Below are 12,430 nucleotides of genomic sequence, written 5' to 3' on the forward strand. Positions count from 1 at the left end.
ACAGTGCTGTAGGTGTCTCACTCTCTCTCCTCCTTCCTCTCAATTTCTTTGTTCTATCAAATATAATAAAGTTAAAAAAAAACAAACTTTCATGCCTGAAGCGTCTGGGTCATTAGCATCACCATAAGCCAGAGCTCTGGTGGAAAAACAAAACAAAACAAAACATTACGTGGTCCAGGAGGTGGCACAGTGGCTAAGGCACTATCAAGCATGAGGTCCTGAGTTCAATCCCCAGCAGCACATGCACCAGAGTGATGGCTGGTTCTTTCTCTCCTCCTATCCTTCTCATGAATAAATAAATAAATTCTTTAAAAAAAACATTACTAGTAAATCAACTTTATATATTTAAATAAGAGAGTACATAAGAAAACGAAGGGGATATGGAATGAAAATGAGTGATCAGATGAAAAGTCTTAGGCTGGAGAGATAGATTATTGGGGATATAGTATGTAAGTCCTGCTGTTCACATGCCAGGTTTGAGCTTTGCTTTGTGTGTGCAGTAGTTACATGTGTAGCACTGATTCAAGCCCCACAGTGCAGGTGCTATGGCACTGGAGGAAGTTCTGGTGCTGTGGTTTCTCTCCCTCTGTTAATATCTGAGTGAAAAAGTAGCCGAGAGGGAAATCACATGTGTGGGGCCCAGGTTTTCTTCTGTCCCCTCCCCTCCCCTCCCCTCCCCTCCCCTCCCCTCCCCTCCCCTCCCCTCCCCTCCCCTCCCCTCCCCTCCCCTCCCCTTTTCTCTTTTCTTTTCTTTTCTTTTCTTTTCTTTTCTTTTCTTTTCTTTTCTTTATGTTTTACCAGAGCACTGCTAGCTCTGGCTTATGGTAGTGCAGGGAACTGAACATGGGACTTTGAAGCCTCAAGCATGAGAGTCTATTTGCATAACCATTATGCTATCTACCTCTGCCCTGAGGTTTTCAAATGAAAAATAACAAGCAAGCTTTGTTTGAGCATGGTTTAATTACATCTCTATCAAACCGTCTCTACTCTGTACTGTTCTGGGAATTTGCTTCTCTAGTTAGCCACATTCAAACCTCAGCTATTTCAGCCACATTCAAACCTCATTCAAACCTCAGCTATTTCTTGAGTGAGAGAGGGGGACAGAACTTTGGTGGTAGGTGTAGTGTGGAACTATACCCTTGTAACTTTACAACCTTGTATACTACTATTAAATCATTAATATAAATTAAGAAAAAGAGTGAGGAAAAGAGGCAGAAGGAAGGGAAGCATAGCACTAAAGCTTTATCTAGTGTGGGGGCTGGGCTGAAATCTGAGTCATGTATGTGGCAAAGCAGTAAACTATTTATCCAAGTGAACTATTTTTTTTTTTCCTCCTCCAGGGTTATTGCTGGGCTCGGTGCCTGCAATCCACCGTTCCTGGAGGCCATTTTTTTTTCTTCTCCCTTTTGTTGCCCTTGTTGTAGCTTCGTTGTGGTTATTATTATTGCCCTTGTTGACGCAATTCGTTGTTGGATAGGACAGAGAGAAATGGAGAGAGGAGGGGAAGACAGAGAAGGGGAGAGAAAGATAGACACCTGCAGACCTGCTTCACTGCCTGTGAAGCGACTCCCCTGCAGGTGGGGAGCCGGGGGCTCGAACCGGGATCCCTACTCCAGTCCCTGCGCTTTGCGCCACATGCGCTTAACCCACTGCGCCACCGCCAGACCTCCTCAAGTGAACTATTTTGCTGGCCCTTTTCTTTTAATTTTAGATAACTTGATTTATGTAAATGCCTTTCATTTTAGATGTGGTGGTTTATATAGGGTTATACCAATATCATAACTAAGTTTGTTTTTTTTTTCTCCACCAGGGTTATTGCTGGGGCTTGGCACCTGCACTACAAATCCACTGTTCCTGGAGGCCATTTTTTCTTTTTCTCTCTATCTCTATTTCTAATTTTTATTATTAGGTAGGACAGAGAGAAATTGAGAGAGGAAGGGGGGAGAAAGAGGGGAGAGAAAGATACTGCAGACATGCTTCACAATTTGTGAGGTGTCCCTCCTTCCTGTAGGTGAGGAGCAGTGAGGCTCGAACCCAGATCCTTCTGCTGGTCCTTGTGCTTCATATTATGTGCGCTTAACCAAGTGTGTCACCGCACAGCCCCCTGTTAATTATTTATGTTGGGTTGTCAGAAGAGTCATGACACATTTTTTTAAATAGAAAATGGGGCTTGGCAGTGGTGCACCTGGTTAAGCACACACAACACAGTGTGCAAGGACCCAGATCCAAGCCCTTGGTCCCTACCTGTAGGGGAAAAGCTTCATGAGTTGTGAAGCAAAACTACAGGTGTCTCTTTATCTCCTTCTCTCTTTATCTCCCCCCTCAATTTCTCTTTGTCTCTATTCAATAATAATAAAAATAAAGATTTTAAAAGGGGGCCAGGTGGTGGCGCACCTGGTGGAGCACACACATTAGAGTGCGGAAGGACCTAGGTTCAAGCTCCCAGACTCAGGGAGTTGGGTGGTAGCGCAGCGGGTTAAGCGCATGTGGCGTAAAGTTCAAGGACCTGCATAAAGATACTGGTTCGAGCCCCCGGTTCCCCATCTGTAGGGGAGTCGCTTCACAAGCGGTGAAGCAGGTCTGCAGGTGTCTATCTTTCTCTCCCCATCTCTATCTTCCCCTCCTCTTTCCATTTCTCTCTGTCCTATCCAACAGTGAAGATAGACAACAATAATAAATAACTACAACAACAAAACAAGGGCAACAAAAATTAAATAAATAAATATTTAAAAAATTTAAAAAAAAAACAACAAACTCCCAGACTTGATCTGCAGGAGGAAAGTATCATGAGTGGTGAAGCAGGGCTGCAGGTGTCTCTCTGTCTTCCTCTCTATATCCCCCTTACTTTTGATTTCTGGCTGTCTCTATAAAATAAATAAAGGTTAAAAAAAAAAAAAGAAGAAAAAACCAAAAATACAGCATAACTTTCCTTTCTTTTTTCCTTTTTTCTTTTTTATTGTTGTAGTCATTGTTGGATAGGGCAGAGAGAAATGGATAGAAGAGGGGAAAACAAAGAGGGGGAGAGAAAGATAGACACCTGCAGACCTGCTTCACTGCCTGTGAAGTGAGTTCCCTGCAGGTGGGGAGCCAGGGGCTCGAACCGGGATCCTTATGCCGGTCCTAGCGCTTTGCACCATGTGTACTTAACCTGCTGTGCTACTGCCCGACTCTCTCTCCTTTTTTAAAAAAGATTTTTATTTATTTATTAATGAGAAAGAGGAGGAGAAACAGAAAGAATCAGACATCACTCTGGTACACAGCAACCCAATATTTTATCAGAGTGCTATTCATCTTTAGCATATGGTGGTGCTGGGGGTTGAATTTGGACCTCAGAACCTCAGGCATGAAAGTTGTTTTGCATGACCATTATGTTGTCCCTACCCCTCTGCTTTTTATTTTTAGATACAGGTGAGACAGAAGGCAAGAGAGGAGAGACACAGTAGCACAGCTGTACCACTTGTGAAGCTTCCTTAGTGCATGCAGTACCCATGTGGTAGTTGAGGGCTTGCACTTGGGTCTTTGAGTATGATGAAGTATGCACTCCCAGCCTCCAGGTTTCACTCAACTCTATTCTGGTTAGAAGATCCTTCATTTGGACCAGAGATAGCTCATCATGTAGGATGAGTGCTTTGTCGTTCATATGACCCAGGTTTGAGTTGTAGTCTCATATAGAAAGGGTTATGGCACCAGGGGGAAACTCAAGACACTGGTGTCTCTATGTCTCTCTCTAGTTGAGTGCAAAAAGCAGCTCAGAGGGGAGGGAGTCTGGCGGCAGCCAGCGGGTTAGTGCACATGGCACCAAGCGCAAGAACTGGCATAAGGATCCTGGTTCAAGCCCCTGGCTCCCCACCTGCAGGCGGTGAAGCAGGTCTGCAGGTGTCTATCTTTCTCTGTCTTCTTTCGATTTCTCTCTGTCCTATCCAACAACAATAATAACAACAATGATAAACAACAAGGACAATAAAAGAGAAAAAATAGCCTCCTCCAGGAGCAGTGGATTCATAGTGCAGGCACTGAGCCTCAGCAATAACCCTGGAGGCAAAAAAAAAAAGCAGCTCAGAGTGATGAAATTACATGGTAGAAATTCCAGCTATGGGCAGGGGTAGATAGAATAATGGTTATGCAAAGAGACTCTCATGCCTGAGGCTCCAAAGTCCCAGGTTCAATCCCGGGCACTACTATAAACCAGAGCTGAGCAGTGCTCTGGCAAAAACAAACAAGCTAATAAACAAAGAAAAAAAAAAAAAAGAAGTTCCAGCTACTAGAAAAAGAAAAATATATCCTTCAGTTAACAACATTCAAACACTAGTACTTGAGTTGGGGAGGGAGGTGAGAGGTGAATGACACAATAGATACAATCCAGTAAGAACATGACAGTTGGGAGTTGGGTGGTAGCGCAGCAGGTTAAGCACAGGTGGCACAAAGCACAAGGATCCTGGTTCAAAGCTCTGGCTTCCCACCTTCAGGGGAGTCAATTCACAAGTGGTAAAGCAGGTTTGCAGGTGTCTATCTTTCTCTCCCCCTCTGTCTTCCCTTCCTCTCTCCATTTCTCTCTGTCTTATCCAACAACAATGACTTCAATAACAAAATAATAACCACAATAATAAAACAAGGGCAACAAAAGAGAATAAATAAATAAATATTAAAATAACATGACAGTTGTACAAATGTGACAACAAGGGAGTCAGATTCTGTCAGAGAGACCCACCTTTCTCCACGCTGAAGCCTGAATGGACGTGAAAGACTTTACTTGCTGGGATGTCTAGCAGAGTGTTACTGAACTGCACATGGCACAGCACTAAGGTCTCTGGAAGAAGTGCTGTAATGGCTGATGCTTGACTTGGAGTGCAAAATCCTAACAAGCAGAAAAGAGTTATGTTACTAACAAGAATTTATGAGAGAGGAGAATGTTATAGAAGCAGTTTGGTATTAAAAGAAAAAGAAAAAAAGGAAAGTTCTGTGTGTTTTGTCTAGTTGTTGGCTCCTGTTGCAATCAAGATGAAAGAATCAGTCTCACCTCTGCTAGTTTGTGAATGGGCTCCCGTTATTAATATCTTAGGCAGTGTCCTCTTTCAAAAGGTTCTTGGGATTATTCAAGGGGAGTAAAACAGATTACAAGAAAATTAACAGTTAGTAGAAATAAAGTGGGTGGCTTGTTCTTCAGTTATTACCTGATTCAACTAAAAGTTGTTGAGCACTTCAGTAGACATACCTTAAATAGGAACTACATTACCAATAAGAAATGAAATAGCCGCCCATCACAGCTAATGAAATTGAAACAGTTATCAAAAATCTTCCCCAAAATAAAAGTCCTAGACCAGATGGTTTTACAAATGAATTCTACAAAACCTTCAAAGAAGAACTAATACCTCTACTTTTAAAAGTCTTCCAGAAGATTGAAGACACTGGAATACTCCCTTCTAGCTTCAATGAAGCCAACATCACTCTGATACCAAAATCAGACAGGGACACAACCAAAAAAGAAAACTACAGACCAATATCTCTGATGAACATAGATGTGAAAATATTGAACAAAATTCTAGCCAACCGGATACGGCAGTATATTAAAAAGATTGTTCATCATGACCAAGTGGGGTTTATCCCAGGCATGCAAGGTTGGTTTAACATACGTAAATCAATCAACATGATCCACCACATGAACAAAAGCAAGACCAAAACCACATGGTCATATCAGTAGATGCAGAGAAAGCCTTTGACAAAATACAACATCCCTTTATGATCAAAACATTACAAAAAGTAGCACAGTGGGTTAAGTGCACATGGCACAAAGCACAAGGACCGGAGCAAGGATCCCAGTTCGAGGCCCTGGTTCCCCACCTGCAGGGGAGTCGCTTCACAGGCGGTGAAGCAGGTCTGCAGGTGTCTAACTTTCTCTCCCCATCTCTGTCTTCCCCTCCTCTCTCCATTTCTCTCTGTCCTATCCAACAATGATGACGTCAATAACAACAACAATAGTAATAACTACAACAACAATAAAAACAACAGGGGCAACAAAAGGGAAATAAATAAATAAATATTTCCAAGAAGGATGAAAGAGGACCTAGTGGGGGTTGTACTGTTATATGGGAAACTGGGAAATGTGCATGTACAAACTATTGTATTCACTGTTGAATGTAAAACATTAATTCCCCAATAAAGAAAAAAAAAAAACACTTCAAAAAATGGGAACAGGGGCCAGGTGGTGGCGCACCTGGTTAAGTGCTCACATCACAGTGCACAAGGACCCAGGTTCAAGTCCCTGGTCCCCACCTGCAGGGGGAAAGCTTCACGAGTGGTAAAGCAGGGCTGCAGGTGTCTCTCTGTCTCTCTCCCTCTCTATCTCCCCCTTCCCTCTCAATGTCTCTCTGTCTCTATCCAATAATAAATAAATAAAAAAAAAATGGGAATAGATGGAAAATTCCTGAAGATAGTGGAGTCTATATATAGCAAACCTACAGCCAACATCATACTCAATGGTGAAAAACTGGAAGCATTTCCACTCCGATCAGGTACTAGACAGGGCTGCCCACTATCACCATTACTATTCAACATAGTGTTGGAAGTTCTTGCCATAGCAATCAGGCAGGAGCAAGGAATTCAAGGGATACAGATTGGAAGAGAAGAAGTCAAACTTTCCTTATTTGCAGATGGCATGATAGTATACATAGAAAAATCTAAAGAATATAGCAAGAAGCTTTTGGATATCATCAGGCAATACAGTAAGGTGTCAGGCTACAAAATTAACATTCAAAAGTCAGTGGCATTCCTCTATGCAAACATTAAGTTAGAAGAAATGGAAATCCAGAAATCAATTCCTTTTACTATAGCAACAAAAACAATAAAATATCTAGGAGTAAACCTAACCAAAGAAGTGAAAGACTTGCATACTGAAAATTATGAGTCACTACTCAAGGAAATTGAAAAAGACACAAAAAAGTGGAAAGATATATCATGTTCATGGGTTGGAAGAATTAACATCACCAAAATGAATATACTACCCAGAGCCATCTACAAATTTAATGCTATCCCCATCGAGATCCCAACCACATTTTTTAGGAGAATAGAAAAAATGCTACAAATATTTATCTGGAACCAGAAAAGAAATAGAATTGCCAAAACAATCTTGAGAAAAAAGAACAGAACTGGAGGCATCACACTCCCAGATCTCAAATTGTATTATAGGACCATTGTCATCAAAACTGCTTGGTACTGGAACATGAATAGACATACTGACCAGTGGAATAGAATTGAGAGCCCTATGGACATCTAATCTTTGACAAAGGTGCCCAGACTATTAAATGGGGAAAGCAGAGTCTCATAAACAAATGGTGTTGGAAACAATGGGTTGAAACATGCAGAAGAATGAAAATGAACCACTATATTCCACCAAATACAAAAGTAAATTCCAAGTGGATCAAGGACTTGGATGTTAGACCACAAACTATCAGATACTTAGAGGAAAATATTGGCAGAACTCTTTTCCGCATAGAATTTTAAAGACATCTTCAATGAAACGAATCCAATTACAAAGAAGACTAAGACAAGCATAAACCTATGGGACTACACAAAATTAAAAAGCTTCTGCACAGCTAAAGGAACTACTAACCAAACCAAGAGACCCCTCACAGGATGGGAGAAGATCTTTACATGCCATACATCAGATAAGAGGCTAATAACCAAAATACATAAATAAATTGCAAATCTCAACAACAAGACAACAAATAACCCCATCCAAAAATGGGGGGAGGACATGGACAGAATATTCATCACAGAAGAGATCCAAAAGGCTGAGAAACACATGAAAAAAATGCTCCAAGACTCTGATTGTCAGAGAAATGCAAATAAAGACAACAATGAGATACCACTTCACTCCTGTGAGAATGTCATACATTAGAAAAGGTAACAGCAGCAAAAGCTGGAGAGGGTGTGGGGTCAAAGGAACCCTCCTACACTGCTGTTGGGAATGTCAATTGGTCCAACCTCTGTGGAGAATAGTCTGGAGAACTCTCAGAAGGCTAGAAATGGACCTACCCTATGAGCCTGCAATTCCTCTCCTGGAGATATATCCTAAGGAACCCAACACACCCATCCAAAAAGATCTGTGTAAACATATGTTCTTGGCAGCACAATTTGTAATAGCCAAAACCTGGAAGCAACCCAGGTGTCCAACAACAGATGAGCAAGTTGGGGTATATATTTATACAATGGAATACTACTCAGCTATAAAAAAATGGTGACTTCACTGTTTTCAGCTGATCTTGGATGGACCTTGAAAAATTCATGTTAAGTGAAATAAGTCAGAAACAGAAGGATGAATATGGGATGATCTCATTCTCAGGCAGAAGTTGAAAAACAAGATCGGAAAAAAAAACACAAGGAGAACCTGAACCGGAATTGGCGTATTGCACCAAAGTAAAAGACTCTGGGGTGAGTGGGTGGGGAGAATACAGATCCAAGAAGGATTCTGAGGACCTAGTGGGGGTTGTATTGTTATATGGAAAACTGGGAAATGTTATGCATGTACAAACTATTGTATTTACTGTTGAATGTAAAACATTAATTCCCCAGTAAAGAAATTAAAAAAAAAAAAGAAATGAAATAGCACAGTGGTTGGGTCAGCTGCAATGGATGGAATTCAAAGTTAAATAGAGATTGTGCTGTTAGTAAGGTTTTCCTCCTCAGTTTCTTTCTTTCTTTCTTCCTTCCTTCCTTTCTTTCTTTCTTTCTTTCTTTCTTTCTTTCTTTTTTGTTCCTCCTTCAATTTCTTAGTGGTCTTAGTTTGCTGAGGTTCTTTGTCAGTTGCTAGCAATCCAAGGGCTATCTTTATCTTTTGGGGGGGCTATTAGCAATATTAAAGGAACTATTTCATGAGATTTTATGACTTTCATGCCTGAGGCATCAGAGGTCCCTGGTTCAATTGCCAGCACCACTTTAAGTCAGAGCTGATAAGTACTCTGTTAAAATTTTTTTTTTGGGAGTTGGGCTATAGTGCAGTGGGTTAAGTGCATGGTGGTGCAAAGCGAAAGGACCAGCATAAGGATCCTGGTTCCAGCCCCCCACTCTCCACCTGCAGGGGAGTCGCTTCACAGGCGGTGAAGCAGGTCTGCAGGTGTCTTTCTTTCTTTTTAATTTTTTTTAGGATTTTATTTATTTATTAATGAGAAAGATTGGAGGAGAGAGAAAGAAGCAGACATCACTCTGGCACATGTGCTGCTGGGAATCGAACTCAGGACCTCATGCTTGAGAGTCCAAAGCTTTATCACTGCGCCACCTCCCGGACCACTGCAGGTGTCTTTCTCTCCCCCTCTGTCTTCCCCTCCTCTCTCCATTTCTCTCTGTCCTATCTAACAACAACGACATCAATAACAACAACAATAATATCTACAACAATAATAAAAAAAACAACAAGGTCAACAGAAGGGAAAATAAATAAATATAAAAAAAAATTTTCCCCCAGGTTTGAGTTTCCACTCCCCACCTGCAGGGGGAAGCTTCACAAGTGAAGTAGTCTGCAGGTCTCTCTTCTCTCTCTTTCTCTATCTCCCCCACCCTTCTCAATTACTCTTTGATCGGGGGTCCAGCGGTAGTACAGCGGGTTAAGTGCATGTGGCACAAAGCGCAAGGACCGGAGTAAGGATCCCGGTTAGACCCCCCTGGCTCTCCACATGCAAGGGGGAGGGTTGCTTCACAGGCGGTGAAGCAGGTCTGCAGGTGTCTGTCTTTCTTTCCCCCCTCTCTGTCTTCCCCTCCTCTCTCCATTTTCTCCTATCCAACAATGAACAACATCAACAATAACAATAATAACCAGAATAAGGCTACAATTACAAGGGCAACAAAAGAGGGGAAAAAATGGCCTCCAGGAGCAGTGGATTCATGGTGCAGGCACTGAGCCCCAGCAATAACCCTGGGTGGGGGTAGATAGCATGATGGTTATGCAAAGAGACTCATGGTTGAGGCTCCAAAGTCCCAGTTTCAATTCTTCACACCACCAAAAACCAGAGCCATGGGGCTGGCTGGTGGTGCACCTGGTCGAGCATACATGTTACAGTGCCCAAGGACTCAGGATCAAGCCCCTGGTCCCCACCTGCAGGGGGAAAGCTTTGAAAGTGGTGAAGCAGTGCTGTGGGTGTCTCTGTCTCTCTCCCTCTCTATCTCCCACTTCCCTCTCGATTTCTAGCTGTCTCTATCCAATAAATATAATTAAAAAAAAAAAATCAAAAACCAGAGTGAATGGTGCCCTGGCTAAAGAAAAAAAAAAAAAGTCTGCCTGGAGTGGTGGATTTGTAGTGCTAGCAGTGATAATCCTGGTGGCAGGGAAAAAAATACCCTCCTGGAAAAATCTTGAAAAATCATTCATACTGAGGGCTGGGAAGCAGCTCAGTAGAGCTCACACATGACCTTGTACAAGAAGCCAAATTCGAACTCCTAGGCACCATATAGAAATGCCTGCAGGGGGGAGTTGGGCGGTGGCGCAGCCTGTTGAGCGCACATGGTGCAAAGCGCAAGCATCTAAGGATCCCAGTTGGGCCGGGGTCCCCAAGTGCAGGGGAGTCACAGGCAGTGAAACAGGTCTGCAGGTGTCTATCTTTCTCTCCTCCTCTTTGTCTTCCCTTCCTCTCTCCATTTCTCTCGGTCCTATCCAATGATGACATCAATGACAACAACAATAATAACCACCACCACAATAAAAAAACAAGGGCAACAAAAGGCAAAATAAATAAATAAATAAATAATTAATAAAAAAAAAAAGAAATGCCTATAGGGGAGAAGCTTCAAGAGTAGTAGAGTGCAATGTCTCTCCTCTAAAAATAAAAATAAAAAAAGAAAGAAAAGCAGCTATGTTTGGAGATACCTGGTCTAGGCAACCTCTTGTTTTACAAAGACTTATTTATTTATTTATTTTTTGCCAGAGCACTACTCAGCTCTGGCTTATGGTGGTACAGGGGATTGAACCTGGGACTTTGGAGCCTCAGGCATGAGTCTCTTTGCATAACCAGTATGCTATCTATTCCTGTCCCAATTTTATTTTTTGTTAGTGATTTAATATTGATTTACAAAATTATAAGATGATAGGGGTATAATGCCACAGTATTCCCAACACCAGAGTTCTGTGTCCCCATTCATTCCTTTGGAAACTGTAGTTCTGTCAAAGTCAATGGTATGGATTGACTTTATATCCATCACTACCTCTCTATATATTTATATAGATTTTTTGCCCATTTTTTCTATGGCCCTGCCTTCACTTCCTTTCTACGTCATCCTTATACCTATCATTACTCTCAAACTTACTTCCTTTTTTCCTCTTCTCTCTCAGATAAGATAAATAAATAGTGCCTGACTTCCTCTGGTGCTTTCCGGATTTGCCTCCCTTTCAGTGATGGTTATATAAACAAGATTCCTGGTGACAGACGCGTTAGGTCTTGGTGGAATTGGGATTATTTTATTTATTTATCCCCTTTTGTTGCCCTTGTTGTTTTCTTGTTGTAGTTATTGTTGTTGTCGTCATTGTTGAATAGGACAGAGAGAAATGGAGAGAGATGGGGGAAGACAGAGAGAGGGAGAGAAAGACACCTGCAGACCTGCTTCACCACTTGGGAAGCAACTCCCCTGCAGTTCCTGTGTGGAACTGTACCCCTGCTCTCTTAAAATCTTGTTAATTATTATTAAACCACTAATAAAAAGAGAAAAATGGGGGAAAGCCTACAGTTTGAAATAGATCAAAACTTGCCATTGTTAGTGAACAGAAAATGTGCTGTCTGCTGTTGGTATGCTTCTAAGACCCCTTCTGTTTCATTGGTTTAATCCCCCCTGCTTAACACTGTATTCTATTTACATAACCAGTTAACTAAGCACCGCCCTGCCTGCAGGGCATTGGTTTAATCCTCACTGGTTCATGATGTCTTTTTGCTCCGCCCCCTCTCGTAGTACACCCTGCAGGTGGGGAGCTGGGGGCTCGAACTGGGATCCTTACGCTGGTCCTTGCGCTTTGCGCCACCTGTGCTTAACCCGCTGCGCTACAGCCCGACTCCCAATTTCTGAAGTTTTATAAGCTTTTGATGACTTAAGTAGAGTCAACTTTGAAATAAAAGGAAATTTGAATTATTAGTGCAGAGGGAAAATGGGAAATATAGGAAGACTCACCCAGAAGTGTAAAGAGAGTCCTAACCTTTAAGATTGACACCGTTTCTGCCAGTGCTGATGTAGAGCTGGAACACAGTTGAGTTAGGGGTGTTGGTGAGGTAAGTCTTGAGGTCATAGCTGAGCATTAATCTTGTGGATGCATTGACTACAACCTGTTGGCAAAACAAGGGAAAGCCAGATCTAGATTCTTAGCACATCTGGTTCCCTGCACTTCCCCTTTAAAGTGGAATGTCTGCATGCAGGGGAGTAGTGTAACCATGCAGGCATGAAGCCCCAGTGAAACCCTAAG

At 42.1% G+C, this 12,430-nt stretch overlaps 1 protein-coding gene across 2 annotated transcripts in view; it reads right to left on the reverse strand.

The window, feature by feature from the left end:
* NUP210L (nucleoporin 210 like) overlaps positions 1-12,430 on the reverse strand; it is a 147,815-nt gene that overhangs the window by 10,812 nt on the left and 124,573 nt on the right. For both annotated transcript variants that reach the window (XM_060201462.1, XM_060201461.1), the window contains exons 34-35: positions 12,167-12,293; positions 4,709-4,855 (exon numbers count right to left, since the gene is read on the reverse strand). In XM_060201462.1, coding sequence (XP_060057445.1) covers positions 4,709-4,855; positions 12,167-12,293 — 274 coding nt within the window. The remainder of the gene's footprint in view (positions 1-4,708; positions 4,856-12,166; positions 12,294-12,430) is intronic.

This window comes from Erinaceus europaeus, chromosome 11, assembly GCF_950295315.1.
Source record: "Erinaceus europaeus chromosome 11, mEriEur2.1, whole genome shotgun sequence".
Taxonomy (NCBI): Eukaryota; Metazoa; Chordata; class Mammalia; order Eulipotyphla; family Erinaceidae; genus Erinaceus; species Erinaceus europaeus.